The sequence below is a fragment of the Paramormyrops kingsleyae genome, chromosome 24 (assembly GCF_048594095.1).
Source record: "Paramormyrops kingsleyae isolate MSU_618 chromosome 24, PKINGS_0.4, whole genome shotgun sequence".
In the NCBI taxonomy this organism is placed as follows: domain Eukaryota; kingdom Metazoa; phylum Chordata; class Actinopteri; order Osteoglossiformes; family Mormyridae; genus Paramormyrops; species Paramormyrops kingsleyae.
The window spans coordinates 2,250,724-2,269,162 of NC_132820.1; the positions used below are offsets into that span (position 1 = coordinate 2,250,724).

Below are 18,439 nucleotides of genomic sequence, written 5' to 3' on the forward strand. Positions count from 1 at the left end.
CAGTCTGCACCAGTCTGCTAATAGAGGCTGCCATCAGTCGACACATATATCAAGTGATCAGCCTTGTAGAATGTCACATTTTAAAACTGTTTGCTAGAAATAAATGCACTGATTGAATGTTACCCATCACTGATTACAGATGACAAACAGCAGCAGCCTCTCAACCCCCAACCCCCCCCCCCTACGATTCTCCCGCCTCCATTCCCGCTTCGCCGGCTGATGGCGACTCCGGTACGGATATGTGCGTTATTCTGTCACCTAAGAGGCCCCGTGGGTCCATTACAGTTATACTGGCAGTACTGGACTGGGAGGATGGCTGGACTGGGCGGAGGTGGGTCAGAGTAAGGTGACCAAGGACACTGACAAATTGCTGTGTTTACCGAGACCCACGCTCACAGGCCGGCTCGTCCCAGGGCACCAGGTCCGGCGTCGCAGGAGCAGATTATCAGTTCAGGTGGGGGGGTTGAGCCTGGCGGGGGGGGGGTTACATTTACAGTAGTATGACTGAAGTAGGATGCAAAATACAAAATCGGAATAACACTGAAAGACACACACAAAAAAAATGTACTATTTTGATACATTCCTGCATCATTTATACAGAATAATTCAAAACAAAAGGAAATGAGAAAGAGAGAGAGGATAAATGTAGCATGTTATAGATGCTTTAAGTATATATATTTCTTTATTAAGTATATATACACATACATTTTGTTCAGAAGGTAGATTTCTGCTGAAGGCGTGACCACACTGTGAATGCTAGGCCCCCTCCTCTCTCCGCCCTCTCCAGGGTCCAGAATAACACCCGCATCAGCCTCCGAGTCGCCTGGCAACTTAAAAGGCAGCCCATAATTGCTGGGGTGAAAGTCAAGCTATTTCGAAGCTTGGTAAAAAAGAATGCTTTTAGGAGTCGCGCCGCGACACCTTCTACTGCAAAATTAAACACATACAGAATATCGCGTTAAATTTCTCCTTTTTGCGTGTTTATGATGTAAATCGGATGCACTAACGTTAGGACGTGACGCTAAGCTGGCGTCGATGCCTTCTGACATCGGGAACGGAGACACCAACGACCCCCGGTTTGCCTTTCAATGGTTCGTAAACCAACTAACGCATTTATTTCGCCCAATGATAAAAATGACAAGGTGGCCTTAAATCGCGCCCAACTAGCGCGGCCCGAGGCCAACGGGCAGCTATAAAGATCTGAGCTCGGGGCTGTATTTCCTTTAGCTGGGCCGGCTGGATGCGCAGTCAGCCATGGGCCGTGTCAGTCCTTGGAGAGCGGCTGGCAGGCCGGGCGCCCGGGCTCGTGCCTGATTTACAGACCCATCTGCGGCCCCTCCCTGCATATGCCTCCGTAAAGCACCCCCCTCAGAGAGGCGGGGGCCGCGTATCCCCCATTTCTCTGTGCCCGAAGACCCCGATGCCGTGTCACTGAGAGGCCAAGGACTGCCTGCCTCTGCCACCTGGGGGGCCCGGCCTGTGGAGGGGGGGGCGGGGGCTGCTGGAGGGCATATCCCATTCAGGACGCCCTCATACTTATGAACGTGACAGAATAGTACTTGTTTGTCTGTTTATCGTTTAATTCCATCCATCCTTCAGCATTTCTCCTATAGCCTAACCCAGGTAGTGGAACACTTATTTCAACAAATTTAAATCTAAATCATAAATATGTAAAATATATAAACTATTGTGCATCATTATAATTTTTGTTTGCTTGCTCATTCGTCTAGCTACCTCCCCATTTGTTTTTCTCACGTTTAGTGGGTAGCAGTGTGTTCCCGGACTCTGCCGAAGGTCCCGCCCGAATAATTAACGACACGGATGCATCTCCCCCAAACGAGACCCAGCGGCGTACCTCCAGGCCCCCGGGGGAGCTGACGATCGCAGCGTCACTGCGAGCTGTGCTAATTACATGGGTGGAGAGGCTCATACAACTTTAAAGAGCCGATCACAAGCCTTCAGAGATGAATTATCGCCGTCTCCTTAAGACGGCTTGAGTTCCGCGGTGGCGTTGACACGTTTGTGACTCATTTCCGGCACTTAGGAGAAAATATCACGTTGTGATCGGCCTGTACTACCCAGGCATCGGCTCAAAGCAACAGTTAGCATTCTAAGAGAATAAAACTTACAGCCCCCAATTAAAAATGCTTACACAATATTATTACAGTAGCTTATTTTCATGACATAACACCTAGCAAGAGCATAAATCTGGGAAGAGACTGGATGGTATTTTAGACCATAAGGGGATATTCCCAAACCCAACATTAGCAGCCAATGTCACATTCCTTCATAAATGTCAGCCCATAAATTATATTAATTGCTGCCCAAACACATGTCCCTCGCTAGCCGAGGCGAAAGCCATAAGGCAGTCTCCGAGACGGAGACTGTTTGACACCTGTCGAAGCGAGGCTTCATTGCTTAGCTGGGAAGAAGGCCACTTCACCCCTGCTTCACCTACCGTGCGCTCCAATGGGAAACAAGCACCCAGAAATCACATTTCCTCACAATAACGCATTACTGCTGGTGCATTTCAGCCCCCCCCCACAACCCCACCCATTACCCCCACCCCCACAGCCGTGGAAAGGCAGAAAGGGTGACTGACAAATGGCATCACCAGCGCCAAGGCCAAAGGCTTAATGTCATTCGTCTTCCTACAGCAGAACTTAGAGGGCGTGACTCACAGGAGAACCTCTAAAAATAACGATTGGTCCATCAGGCTGTCCATCACCCTGCCTGACCAATGACTCTCATTTCACTTTTTTTTATTTTTTTTATTTTTTATATTTTTTGGGGGGGGGGGGGGGCTCTATGGATGTGCATGACGACGCAGTGGTTTCATCTCCGCAGTTTCACTGTGTTTTTACATGGCTTCCATGCCACTGCGGCCGGACTGAGGGGCCAGGAAAGGACACCATCACTGAACTCCGGAATGTAAATGCGATTCCCAAGATAATCTGATAACTGCAAATAAACCAACAGGAAAACTAGCTGTTTGAATAATCTAGGTAATACAGTAGAAGTTAAACTATCGTTATAAAAAAGAATTCACTAGTTTTTAAACCCTGTAATTAAATTATTCCTCCAAGATAAATAAATGTGTTTCTGCAGGTAGAAAGTGTTCAGATGTCAGTACAGATGACATTTTCCTCAGTATTCCGGCTTTAAAACGATATTTCCACGCAGTCTCACAGCACGGCGCGCTTCCCCTAGAATATTCTCTCTCATAATTGCAAAACACAAGTGATAAATAACAGCCCCATTAAAGGGCTTAATGAAGGATCAATAATTTAAATAAATCAGCATATTCTCTTGTCGCTTTACCTGTGGCCCTGATGACTGCAGGATTTGCATAAAAATGCACAACCTTTTTGTGAGCACAATTCCTAACTTTACACGCACAAACTTCACCGAACAGTACACCTACATAAACACACACACACACACACACATGTCATATGGGGACCAGGAAACCGGTCCCCATAAGGGGGGAAAAAAATGGATATTTATCACCATATGGGGACCCATAAGGATAGGTATTCTCACACACACACACGTCATATGGGGACCAGGAAACCGGTCTCCATAAGGGGGGAAGAAAATGGATATTTATCACGTTATGGGGACCCATAAGGATAGGTATTCTCACACACACACACACACACACACACACACACACACACACACATCATATGGGGACCAGGAAACCGGTCCCCATAAGGGGGGAAGAAAATGGATATTTATCACGTTATGGGGACCCATAAGGATAGGTATTCTCACACACTCACACACACTCCACATACACTTAATACTGGCCTAATATAAATGTGTGAATGGAGAATTGCAGAGCAGTACAAAGTGAGTAAAGCAGGCATACGGTCTCCTAACCGGTCAAATGCTGGTTCCAGACTCAAACCATCTGTAACTCTGCTTCTAGAATGAAAAGTTATAACAGATCTTTATAAAACCACTTAATGGTAAAGTTTCAGTGATTTTTTTTATCAATAATAAGCAGTATGGTTAGGGAGAGAAATATGGCTTCAGCAAAGCATGGGAATGTCCAGTCACAGAGAAGAGATGAGGATGAGGATGATGAGGAAGATGATGATGATGAGGCCCCAGCTGACCACCTCACCAACCTTAGAAAAAACAAAATCCCTCGTCCCATTTCTCCAGCTCAATCATTCCAAACACTATGCAAAAAAAATCTAGAATAAAGCAAAAAATAAACATCACGCAGAATCCCAACACAGCTGACAGACTGATTAATTACTGTCATCACTTTTATTGGATTTCGAATCGATCAACAAGAGTGAGGGCACCACGCGGAGAATGACAATGAGGCCCCGCACCTCGCCTCAAAGGGGGCGTCGGCCAATCAGGCCAGGCGTCCGAGCGCAGTCGCCCACGGCGATTCCCCGTGGAAGCCGTCAGCATCCAAAGTGCCTGCAAAGCTGGTAATTGAGCGCTCCCTAGCCCCTGCCACCTGGATGACTGGTTTGCAGTAGGTTCGATGCGGGAGGTGCCTTGCGGATCGCACACGGACCTCCGCCGGCGTTCCATCGACCAATGCTACCTATCGAGACGTGCCGTCGAGCCTTTCTGCGCATGTGCAGTCCCACCGTCTTGGGATTAGGGTTAGGTTTTAGGGGTTAGGGTTATCGATTGTCGAGTTAGGCTACCGCAGTGCTAATCGATAGCCCTAACCCTAACCCCCAAGAAACCCCTAAAACCCTTACCCTAACCCAAACCCCTAAAACCTAACCTTAACTCCCAAACGGTGGAACTGCACATGTGCAAAAAGGCTCGATAGCACGTCTCCATAGGTAGCTCAACTCGTCAGGAGACCGGCACCCCTTACGGTGGACAGGAGCCACTCGGGAAGCAGATAATGGGTATTTACCTGCATTTCATGGGAGCCCCCGAGCCTTACTTGTGATACTCGCCTTATAAGTAAGGGCCAGACGACGGCCCGCTCGCCCAGAAAACTATTTAAAAGTCTTCCTGAGAAACGGACTCTGGAGCGGCTCTTGAATGGGAGCTAAATTATTAATTACTGGAGCGGAGCCTGGCCGTGTGACTGCCGGGCGGAGTGTCAGTCCTGACGGAGCCGCCCGACCTCATTGCAACTGGCAATTCCATTGATGAGTCCTAATAGGCAGCGGCAAGATGGTCAAACTGGCTAATTAAACATCAGCCCCGCTTGTCGGAAACAAATTTAAAAGCCGGCGTGAAATCGCGCGCGCAACAAACACCGTGCTAATTTTATAACACCGACGGTACCCCTAATAGGCCTCATGGCGGGAAGAACGGAAGGGGGGTGCGTCGGCCTCTCGAGAAGGGAGGGAGAGTGAAGGTGAAGTCAAGGGTGCCTCCGGTTTCCGGCTAGCGCGTGTTCATGCGGAACAGCTGCCCGCTCCCTGTGCCCCCCCCCTGTGCCCCCCCGTACCAGCATACACTAAGCCTACGTTTCCCTCTCCCCCCACCCCAGACACGGGGCTCTGTTAAAAGGCTGTGACATCGCCTGCTGCCGCTCCCCTGTCACAGGCGTGACTTTCTCTGCTGCACTGGCTAACACTTGAGTGGATTTCCTCCCCACCGAGCCTGGCGGCAGCCATTTTAACCCTTGGAACCCGGCGCAATGGCAATGCTGGTAACGCATCATTAACGCCGGCGGCAGGCTGCGCGGTAAACATAGAGCGTCCCGCTCCGCAGAAGCGGCACGTGGGGCAGTTTAATAACGTAAATGATACATCATTGCCTTTGTTAATAAAGCAGGCGATTCAGACATTTCAATCCCGCAAACCGTTTGCCATCGTAAATAATTCACGTGGGAGTTTCGAATTCGTGGTCTCTGAGGACAATGAGAGCAATGCATCATACACATATTCTACGTTTTCATTAGAATGCGAGATCCAGAACATACATTTCATTTTAACCAGAAAAAAAAAAATAATTTCTGCTCATCATAAACCGTATAGTCCCCATCTCAGCTGCTTTTTAAGAGATTGGAGAAAACGTGCCAGAATAATTCATACTGTTTGACCGTCTGTGTGCACACACGCACAGACACACACACGCACACGTGTCACTGAGTGTACTGCCCGAGGAATCATCTTCAGCTCAACTATGTGGGTCGCATGCATAAGTGAAAAGCAGACCCTCCCAGGAAGAGCGAGGGAGAGCCGGAAAGCAGGAGAGACGACAGGACACAGACATCATGGCAGAGAGATGCAGATCCTATATGTCTAGGTCACAGGACCCAACACAGGAGTAGAAAAACAACCCATGGCAACCTCAAGTGAACCATTTAGACTGTGCTTGTTCACGTCACACCTGCTCACTTCACAGGTAGAGACAGGTTCACCTACACGAATGGTACTCTGTGCTATTCTGCTATTCCATTATCGAATAATAGTGGGTGATGTGTGGTTCTAAGGACTGGGCCACCTTGCCTGTAAACCAGATGGTGACCAGTTCAAATCCCAGAGTCAGAGTGATTTGAGTGTTGGATCCTTAGGCAAGGCCCTTAAGCTCCAGGTGCTCCAAGATTGCTTGACCCAGCTCTCAATTGTACCTCTTTGGTTAAAGGTATCTGTCAAATTAATACCATCCAGTGCTTTTAATTTCATAACACTACCTACAGTCTGTAGAATCTAAGTTACAAGCGTCATTCAAATGAATCGGTTTTAGTGCCAAAATAAAAATGGAAGAAGATTTTAAACAAGAGACCAGTCGCACAAAAGCAAAACCGTACTGGTTTGATTTTGCTTTTTTTTTTTTTTTACTGCATTGCATTTTGACAAGCAGATTACTTTTAATCAGCCCGTTAATGAAGCAGTAATATCGCATGCATCTACTTAGGTAGTCTCACTTCCAAATGTGGATTTCGGTGCGCAGCTGAACCGGCCAGGAACACAGTCATCTTATGTCCAAAAAACAGGAAGGAAAACACCCCTTTGACATTTATTTTTAATCTCTACAGCATCGTTGTAGTTGCCTTATTTCAATTATTATTACCACCACTGGAGTCCATCCATCTATTCATCGGAAGGTCGTGGCGAATTGCTGATAAGTGAAGCTACAGTGACCCCCCCCCCCCCCCATTTATTTTTTCCACCAAAGGATTTTTCTTGATTGCTGCCGAGGGTAATAATGCATAACCCCTACTGGGTTTTGAAGGATTTCTTAAGATATATTACAATAGCTCAGAAATAGCACCAGGACTCCGAAGTGAGTACTGTTCTCCGAAACGGCAGAAGACGATGGGCCGCATTGCTCAGAACGTGCTCAGAGCGACTGAGCCGGACTTAAAGAGACAGTTCACCGCCCCCCTGTCAGTACCTCTCCTGGGGATATTCGGTATTGATTCCTGAATCGTTTGATCATTCCTGACACGATTTAGTTCTGCTCAATCTCTCTGTCATACCTGCAGAGTCTTAAGTGCATTTTATCTTACTGCCCTTCGTTTTAAGTTCCTTTTGCACCTTGATACAAAATGTAACAAAGCCAGCTTGCCACAGAAAACATTCCGGGAAATCTGTGAGAATTCCCTGGGCAGACCGTCTGCTTCAATACTAACTATGGCTAGATGTCACCCCTATAATGAGAGAGGAAGCGGCAGTGATTGTCTGTGACATTCTGATTGTCAGCATCCCCTCCAGAAGCCCCAGGTACCAACGTTATTTTTAATACCTTGCTATTCCTGAAAGGTTAAGTTCTACAAAAAGGGGGAAAAAAATCTTAAATGACCGCGCTCAGCCTCAGATGATTAATACCATCCGTTTGCCGACAATGCAACACAATCAAAATAACAAAAATTGGATCCCAACTCAGGCGGCTTACGTTTATTTTTATTATAGATGCAGCTGGAGTGTCGCACAATGTTTAGGCACAAGGCCTTCATTCGTTTACAGTATGTCTGCAGCCGATTTCTGTTTTTATTAGGTTCTACCGAACGAATTATCAAAGCTTCTGGAAGGAACACGAGTTTCCAAGAGTGGATCCAATCCAAAATGCTCTGTCCCTATCACACCATGAATCACTCTGCCCCGTTTTAAAACTCATCTCAATTCGATAAATACAACCAATGAAATTCAACCTTCTTCGATAAATATAGCGAATCCTCTTTTAGTTAGCAACCATTCGTTAATAAGGCGGGGGGAAAAAAATTCAAAATCATATTCCAACAATGCACACATTTACAACCAAATTTCGTACGCCTCACCATGACGCACATTAGTGTGTGATGTAGAATACACACACAAAAAAAAAAATCATTAAAAATGTCTCCATAAACAATAAAAAGTTGGAAGGCTGACGTGATGTCGTAAACGGTCACTACCGTGATTTTCACTTTCGCTTAACGACCTAATCATTGGGATGGAACCCTGTCACTAAGCAAGGAGTAGCTGTACTGCAAGTCATTTATCGTGGATCTGATCTCAGTCTTCGTTCGAGCAGCGATACACGTATCGGAAAGCCAGGACGCGTGGCTGAGAGTAAGCGAGGAGGCCATTGGTGGTCCGGCACGCCAATCGAAGCCTAGGGCGGCCGGGCTTCTCGATTTCGAAACAGTCGGGTAAATTTGTAATAAATAAATGAATTAATAAATAAGTCAGCGTATCTTTTCAAGTTGTGAATAGTAACGTAAAAAAAAAAAAAATCAAATCCTGAAGGGAGAAATTATTTTAATTAAATTTTTAAAGCACAGGCTAGTGATGCCAGCTCTTCCGCCAGGCAGACGCCGCATTAGTATTCCGGCTTTCTGCTGAGTTCGCTCTTCGTTCCTGGGCGACTTGGCATCGTTTGATGCTGTGCTCTCCCTGCCCCACGTCCCAAGGCGAAGGGGCGCTGTAGAAGTTACGATGGGCAATCCCCGCCCCCCCCCCTCTCACCCCTCCCGCCGAACAAAACGTACGTCACCACCGCTGCGCATGAGACTCATTTAAAGGCACATTTTGCGGCTATAAAATTGCTAGGGTGACTCTTTCGAACAAAACCAACGTTTGTGATTTGTTAGTGTTTGGTGCAGTGGAGCAGTCTGCTTCATTAATAGTGAACCAACAGGAGGTTTAGCAATATATCTGGTAGCAATAATGAATATATCCCATCCCTTTTCCATAACCCACATTTCTTGATCGGCTTGCAGGGAGAGGAAGGCAAAGATGATTAATTGGATAATTGCTTTATAATTCTTTCCAAGACCTAAAAACTTCCAACTCCTCGAGATCATTGCAGAGAATCAGCGATCAGAGTAAACAGTAACAGGCGAGGTTTTCACATTACGGTCACAGGGAATTTCACCCGTTGTCGGGCTTACAGGTGCCACAGATGGTGATATTTACAGGAAGAGGCTCCAGGTTTCTGACAAACAACAATAACAGGCCAAACAGTGTTTGCAAATGCACTGGCAAGCTCTCTCCGTACAGAGAAATAACTAAAAATACATATGCAGGACTCTGGGAAGATTACTCACATCTTGGTACAAAATTTGTTAGTGGCTCTTGCCAAATTCACCCCCCCTTTTTTATTTCTAGGCACTGGTGCCCTTGGAGCGACCTTCTGAGTTAAGAATGGCCCCATTTCAACACCATGGGCATGTCCTTCCCGCAATGCCCACTGGGGGCAGCGTGGCCTGGCAGAGTTCTGCCATCTGAGAAGATGTGTGTCAGTGCCTGAAACTTCACTCAGTTCATCTCAAGTCTCTAGTACCTCTCTCTTAGCAAAAGGATTAAGGATTATACCACTACTCCTTCTAAAAAAGATCCCACTGAGGGTTCTCAGTTTATAGGAATTGCATTCTGGAAATGTATTACAAGTATTACAAGTATCACATTTCCAGAACAACCCTGCAAAGGAAAAAAATATATATTTTTTAAAACTCTGCTATGTAATTTAAAGAAAACAAATGTACTTGAAGATGTAGGGCATCGTTTTAAAAAATGTTAAACTGGTTAAACCTGGGGCCGTGTGCGATTCGCTACCGTAAACATGTGGTCAAGCGACACCAATCCCTCTTGGTCCATTCTAAGACCTGATCATCTGATTAAATTAGTGCACTCAGCTTCAAGTACATAACTGAATGGATCAGCTGCACTCGAGGTGGAATTTACCAACCATGTGGAAGACTGGAGATCATTGTTATAGAGTATAACAATGGATACGAGGCAATATTCACAGATCACAAAATAAACAGAAAAAAATGCCTTTGAGAATGAAGTGATAGAGATCTTGGGCCATCAATACCAAGACAATGTCAGCTACATCAGCGCGATCAGGCACCGCAAGTCATTACTCACGCTTATCTGGGATTTACCAACATTTATGGTGGGGGGAAAAAAAATAAAAAAAATTACATGACAAAATACATTACCTTACAGTATGCTTCTCTTAAAAAAAAATGCACCCAGCCCCCCCAATAAAATTCATTTTTAAATCACCAAAAAATGAAAAATAAATATTTTATACAGTATTTCTACAGCTCATACAACTAAAACTATCACTGCATATATAAAAGCTTGAATAAACAAAACAAAGCAGTAGGAAACTTATGGAGAATGTTTGTCTGTCCGCGTTCCAGCTGCATGCCCTGGGACCCCCCCCCCCCCGCAGGAAGCACGTTTGCGTGATCCCCAACAGGCACCTCGGAGACACCAGTTCACCCAGTGGCATGTTTTGGGACTGCAGCAAGGAAGTCATGATACCTAGGTGACAATGTGCAAACACACACACACCTCAATGGGACCTGAACCCACAATGGCAGAGGCGTGCAGGCTACCCCGCCATGAGACACAAGGCCGGCGAAAGGCTTTTGGCGGCAGTCTGCACCCTCAACAGTGTGGTCTGCCAATGCCTGGCCCCCAGCTTTGTTTTGATAAGTGGTTTTCACACAAGGATCCCATGGAAGGTGCAACACATTCAACAGAAAAATAGTCAAAGGAGAGGAACAGAGCAAAGTAGCAGAGCTGGGTCTGCGTCACGAAGCAGGACTCCCTGCTTAGCCAGATTACACGTCAGATATAAGGCAGTCTGGGCTAAATGTAAGTGAATGACGATAAAGTCCATTAAACTGAGGTACCACCAAATTTGAGAAGTTCCTGGGTAAGCAGGAAGTGCAGCTTCACGATGCAGACCCCAGACTGCCGGAGGAAACGGGCCAGCAAAGTATTATTATTACTACTGCAATCTAATGCAAGTAAAGATATGTTTAAGGTGAACCAAACAAACAGCACATTCAAAACACTGTACAAACACATTTAAAAAAAATTGTTTTAAAATACAAAATGAATACCCCTTAACCTGCGGTCAGCAACCCTGCTCCTGGAGACCCATCTGCAGAGCTTCAGTGCCGCCCTAATCCAACACACCCGATACAGATGAGTACTAGAGCCGGCTATGTTTGAGCTAAATTGGCTCTAATCCTGAGATGCGACTGAAGGGCCTGATTATCTGTATCAGGTGTGTAAAACTGGGGCGGCACCCAGGCTGTGCGGGGGGGCGGATCTCCAAAAGCAGGCTTGCTGACCCCCGCCTCAAACAGGACCCTAATTACTCATCATGGGACTTTCTGTGCCAAATTAAATGTTAGAAATATGGAACATTCAGGCAGCTGGGGTGGCAGTAGGTTGTGCTGGTGCGTCACACGCACACGGTATGGGTTTGGATCCTTACCTCAATCTCCAAAGACACAGTTAGGCTGACTGGAGCCTCCATACCGGCCACAGCCTGAGCCGGCGGGGGTGTGCGCGCTATACTAGGCCGGCATCCCATCTAGGGCGTGCCTCCCTGACCCTGACTAGGGCTAGAGCAGGGGTGGGTGGGTATTCACTAAAAACTGTGCATTGTATAAGACAGCCATGACCAGTCAAAACTTTGGACATGCCTACCGACAATCATTTGCGGGCAGCTCGTACTTACGCACCGCCATAAAGCCGATTACTTAAAAATTTTGTCTTAAATAGAGCGATTCGTAATAATGAACGCGCATGCTACATTGTGATTGGTTCATCAGCTCGAGGAACAGTACAGTACCGTAACCGTATGCAGTTCCATTTATTTTTACGGTATTACGATCATTATGCACTGTACTATTTGTCAGTAACACTTTCTATGAATTCCACAAGAATCTATGAACACATAACACATTCATAACACATTCATAATGCATTATAATGCATTCATAAAGCATTATCAACATGGCTTATTTATGAAAAGGCATAACACATTATAGCTTATGTTTATTATGCATTATGAATGCCTTACGAAGCTTTCATCTATAATGCACTATAAATGTCTTAATAATGCAGCCCAAAGTATCCTTAATTCTTGTAAAACCAATCCACCCCAAAGGCATTCGCTCTCATTTTATCTGTGTACATTAGGAAATTACTGACCGTTTGTTGCTTAAATGACTGATGCGATTTTAATAAAACAGAGTAACTGAATACTTAAAGTCGGCCAACCTTGCAGGAGGAAGCCCCCAAAACATGGAGCGCTTTGTCTCTGCGGTTTCATAGTTGATATTCCAAAAAGCCTAAACATATCATTTTGAAAAGGATGCCTGAAAGGAAACTCCCAAATTCAATAAAATCCAAATATCTCCGCTTAGCCGTCCAGGAAATACAGACACTACTGAGGCTCTCCAGTCTCCGAGAAAGATCAATGTCCAGCTGTAGCCTTAATCCAATTTCCTCCCAAATAAATTGCAACTTACAGAGGATTCCAGAAAGATCGTATGAGGAAAAGAGGGATTCCCCAGACTGTGGAACGCAGTGGTGTCTTACAGAATTCAAAAATCCCATCTTTCACAGCAGCAATTTGTGATGAATTTTTTTTTCCCCACTGTTTGACAGTTCCAAATTTGAAATGGGTTTGAATTCTGATATCACACACACAGATTAGGCATCAGCTTTGTGGGGACTCCATTCATTTCCATGGGCATAACCCTAATCCCAACAATGATGATCATAACCCCTACCCAGCCCTAAGCTTAACTACAAGTAACCAAACAAAACACAAGACTTTTGGCATTTTTAGTTCTGATTGCAGTCACAGATTTTTCTAAAAAAAATTTCCCCTTGTGAACAGAATGTCCCCACAACGTCAAAATAACTCTCTCTCTCTCTCTAATTACATTTATCCACATACTAGAAAGACATCCACTAGCCAATTAGATTCTCTTTTTACGTCATCCATCCAATCCTGAGTCAGCCTGTCATTACTGCAGACCAGCACAGACAAAGCACTCAGAGAATTAGAACATTAACAGTCATTAGAAGCAGACAGATTTTGAAAGTTGCCACACTTAAATATATTAGCACCTATTTCCTGCTAAATATGCCCTAAAACGCTCTCAAAAGGAGCATGTTTTAATTAACAAACGGCCATGACAAAGGCGGATATTTTTATTTTTTTTTCCATTTCTCATTAAATTAGCCAGTCACCATACAGAACACATTGTTTAAAGAGTCTGGAAATGTGTAGTAATAGTGAATACCTTGCTCCAGCAAAACATATCTTAGAGGCTTCTAAAGGTTCAAACAACAGAATAAGGAACAGAAATTAAGCATAAATTTCCATAATCCATTATCTACGGGACACATTCTGATAACTACTAACATTGCCACGCTTTTCCAAAAGCAAGAGCCTTCTGCGGTGCTTAGCGCTGTTACTCAGCAGGAATATCACGGTAAAAACGCGTCGCCTCCGACATGCTTATTCACAGACGGCGAAGAAAAGCGTGCAGTTATGATGGGTCACACCAAAGTCAAAATCCGGACAGATGGGACAGTGCTGTGTGTCAGTAATGCAACATTTTTCAAAAGCCTCAATACCATTAATGATGCAAAGCAACACGCATATTATTATGAAATGTTTTATCTGTACGGATATGATTTACTGCAGAAACTTTGGTGATACAGTAACTGTCAGGAAGGAATGATATGGATATGAAGAGTACATTTCATGTATCCAGGTTTGATTAATCTAAGATGCCATTTATTCTCAATCAATTAGAACAGTGCTTCATAATCTGGTCCTCCGAGACCCAGACAGTACGCATTTTGCTCCCTACCAACAGCTGGGGGGGGGGGAGCAAAAACATGAACCGTCTAGGGATCCCCGAGGACCGGCCTGGGAAACACTGAATTACAACATTAATATGAAGTAAACAGCAGCGGCTGCATCAGCAGCTCTGCGGGCTTCGTGAGACCAGAGCATGTATTAAATAAAGGCATGGTGTCTTACCGGATTGTGATGAATCTCCTGCAACGAGAAAAAGGACAGTTTGATCAATGCACTGCGGGATTCATCGCCCCGCCAATTCAGCAGCAGAGTGACCCCAGAAGGTGTCGCTCACAAATCACACCTTAAAATAACGAAAGAAAATGCTGATCAATATACAGATAATATAAACACACTGCGTCAAATATTTTTTTAATTATTTGCTAAAAAAATGAATTCGAAATTATTTTAGTAAAGCAGAAGTAGTAAATAATCATAGAATTTACATAATATACTGACAGATTAAGCAGAATAAGTGATTTTTAAATCACTTCAAGTTCACTGCAAACCAGCAGTGATAAGAAACAGAGGAAATCAAGATGACTTGAACTCGTGGAAGCACTTAGGATTTCTGAAGCATTTTTATGCATGACGACAATGTTTTGATAAATGCTGGCAAAAGTATCAGCTTTATTGTTACAGTCATTCACTTTTCCGTAATACACCGTGTCTGAACTAGCAAACCGATAAAAGTAGACAAGACCAGTAATCTGGGCACAATCTGGAATTGATCACAAAGAACACAATTAGTAACCAAAACCCACTACATTTTACACGGTATCTTCCTGCCTGTCCTTATAACTCAGCAAAAAGTATCCTTATTAAAATTTATAAATGATTCGACAGGGCGGCCAAATGGACAGCCAGTGCAATCAATATTTGAAAAGATGGCTGTCAATGTCTGGGTATTTTCCCAGCAGCAATTTAGGATTAATTAGGGTAAACAACCATTTAAAACGATACGCCCAGTGTTTTTCTTCAGTGAACTATAGAAGGCAGCTCAAAATGGTGAAATTCTCCGGCAGGTGGTTCCACTTCCCCAGAGGGAGTAGGTGCTGTTCATGGGATAGTTTGCATGGATGTCAGATACCAGGCAGCCAGCTCCCTGGCATTTCAGGCGTAATGTTGTTCTGCTTCTCCACACAGAAGGCGAGTAAATAACTGCATCAGACCTCCCTCAATCGTCCCCACCTCCCGCGTCATAAGGGATCGAGACGTTTTATATTGGTACTGCAATTTGCACATTCATGCACACCACTTTCCAGAAGTGCCACTCAGTTTCGCGTTCCAGCGAAGTTTATTCTAAATTGTTAAGTACTTTCTGACAACTTAGTCGCGAGAATGTACCACAGTAAATAGAATTTGTTTCATCTGAGTCATTGATTACAAGGAACCCGAAATGTTTAGCAATCACAGCTGAGGTGCTGGAGCACTTAGGAACTGCTGATACACGCATTTACAGGCCTTTCCGCTACATTACGTTCTCCGTATTTATTTGATTTCGTTGGCTTTCAACCCGGAGGTTCTGTCGAAGGCGAACACTCAGTTAGCCGTAAATACACATTTACGGTTTCACATATTTAAAGTTGCATCCTTCTACCGATAATTACGTTGCTCTGCGGTGATTTTCACTTTTTTTTAAGCCTGGGTAGCTGAAGTTAATAGATATAACTTCTGCAGACGTTGCCTGGATTTCAGCGAATATCACTGCCGGAGGAGGTGCTGCATGCGTTTCATTCCCTCCTGGTGCAGCGCGTCGCGCGCGCCCCGCTGCAGCAAAGGCATCCAGCGCTGAGCTTTAATTCCCATCGGAGGCAGGAGCCTCAAGCCCGTAGCCGCAAAACGAAGGGAAAAAAACGGAACCGGGGGCTCCTGTGACCTGCTATCCATTTTATAAATGATATTCGGGGCACGATTAATATCTTCGACAGTGATTCAGATGGGCAATTAATGCGCCGCATAATTTTGGATCTCTGCATCTCTGCGGAGGTAACTGGTGTCTGGAAAACATCGCCCGCTTGAATCATCCCTCTGATTGTTCCGAATGTAACTGCCAACCCTGAATAATTTCTTGTAAACGCTGCCGAATGAGTCAAATTTGCACATATTTTTGCTCAATTTAGTCAGCCAGACAGGGGAGACGATATTACCTTTCATTTATAAGCTTTCATCCTCTCAACTTTTCCCCAGCTCGCCGGGTTAATTGGCTGAAAACTCAATGCTAGTATTATGCTAAGGCTGAAATCGTACGGCTTTTGCAGTTTCCTTTATGATATTCACCTCACTGTTAGTATTTTTCCTGTCTGACTAAATGAAGGCAAACACACAAATACGAGCCCATTCCAGACACTCACACCTGCATCTAAACATTAATTACCGGTTTAAAAACAAGTTCAGTCACTAACGGTTTATCGTAACAAGACAGATGAACAATTAAGCAATTAATGTTTAAACAGTTGTAATCAATGCAATTGATAATATGGTACAGCTATTTTAGAGGTTTAGACTGACTAATTAAATGAAGATCGCCTTAAATAAACTGGGGCCACAGCCTTCATCAGGCTAATTACCACAGATAAACAATTAAATGTTTAAGAGAGCACACTATAATAACATACAGATATAATAAAGACTGATAAATTCGTCTGATGATACTGGGTTTTTCTTACAGTCTTCAGTAATTTTCTCATCAGCCAGAGAATTAAGCATCTGACATGATTGTACAGATGCATTTGTGTGCAGAACTGCATCCCATGACTTTATTGGCTACGCTATGCTATCTAACATGTCACTCTGCAAAGCTAACTCGCATGTCGCTACGCTATGCTATCTTATTTGTCGCTATGCTAAGCTAACCCATGAATTGCTACACTCCGCTAGCTGACATGTCACTATGCTATGCTAACTCACATGTTGCTACGCTAAGCCATCTTACGTGTCGCTATGCTAAGCTAACTCACATGTTGCTATGCTAAGCTGTCTGACATGTCGCTATGCTGTGCTATCACACATATTGCTATGCTGAGCTACGTTACATGTTGCTACAATATTATTTGAACAAACACTATCATTACATGTCAATGATGTGTTTCACAGCAACAGTTACAAGGAATTAAGTGTTATTTGGTTAACAACCCAATATTCAAAGACATATGACCATTTCTCAGTCTTATATCAGGCATCAGCTGCTCAGATAGTGTGCGATAATTAAGTGACTTGTGAAACTGTAGTAATATATCCTTTAAATTATGTTTACAAGTTACCGCGACCCTGGTCCGTCACGGGAGAAAAGCAAACAAGAAAGCAGAACAATGTCAGCAGATGGTCTGATACCAAGGAGGCCTGCACTGCAGTGGGGTTAGGGAATCAGGAGGAGAGACTCTGCACAAATCAGACTGGCAAGAGGGATCAGCTCCAAAAAAGGCAGCAAAATAAAGAAACCGATTGTTTGCTAACAACATTAAACCCCAAAATGATGCAAATGGCACACCTCCAGGTTTCTGGGTTCAGTGCCCAGCCCCCGTTCGCGTCGTGCCCGTGTGCTCATGTACGTTTCTCGCAGCACTCCAACGGACTCCTGCAGACTGAAAACGTGTGGTTATGTGACTGGCTCTCTCAGAATCGCCCATGGTACTGTATATGAGAGTGTACTCGACAATGGACTGGATCCCACACCCACCCCGGTGCCCTTGCTTGGGAAAGACTGAAGGCTCCCTGTGATCAGTGCTTATGGAAAATGGATGGATCATACAATAGATGCAACTCTGAACTGGCCCTCACTCACGTTTATAGTTACTTATCAGACATGCTTCATTTTGGAGAAAGCAGGGTTAGACAATCATTAGAAGTTAAGGGCCTGTGAGTGAATTCCCTCTGCTGAAGTCAGGATTCAAACCAACGGCCTTCTGATCACAATCACAGCGTCCTCACCCCCTGAGCCACACAGTACCCGCAGCACAGAACACAGCAAGCCACAGCTGCTGCAGGGCTCACTGAGAGACGCGTCCTCGCCAGCCCGGACTATGCAGGCGGAGCATATCCTTGTACATTTGCAGTTCACGGCTCTATACTTAGACACCTTCCGAAGCTGAGAAATGGTCCTCCTTAGAAATAGCCTTACAGCTCTGACAGAAGGGGCTGGAAAGGCAGATTTTCTGCAACCCCCACCCCCCGCCTGCTCTCAGCTCTGCCTCTCTGGAGGCCTTACACACACTCACACACACACACACACACACATACACTCCAACTTCCTCCAGTGGTCCTGTTCCTCATCTCCACTTCCCTGTTTAGAACCCGGCGCTTTGAAGGCTTCGGCAGTAAGAAGGCAGCCCCCCCTGCAGGCAGAGAAACAAGCGGAGGAGATAAAACAGGACCCAGC

The 18,439-nt window shown here is 44.9% G+C and overlaps 1 protein-coding gene across 3 annotated transcripts in view; it reads right to left on the reverse strand.

The window, feature by feature from the left end:
• LOC111855424 (neurexin-2-like) overlaps positions 1 to 18,439 on the reverse strand; it is a 589,098-nt gene that overhangs the window by 369,572 nt on the left and 201,087 nt on the right. For all 3 annotated transcript variants that reach the window (XM_072706252.1, XM_023834418.2, XM_072706253.1), the window contains one exon: positions 14,245 to 14,262. In XM_072706252.1, the coding sequence (XP_072562353.1) occupies positions 14,245 to 14,262 (18 nt within the window). The remainder of the gene's footprint in view (positions 1 to 14,244; positions 14,263 to 18,439) is intronic.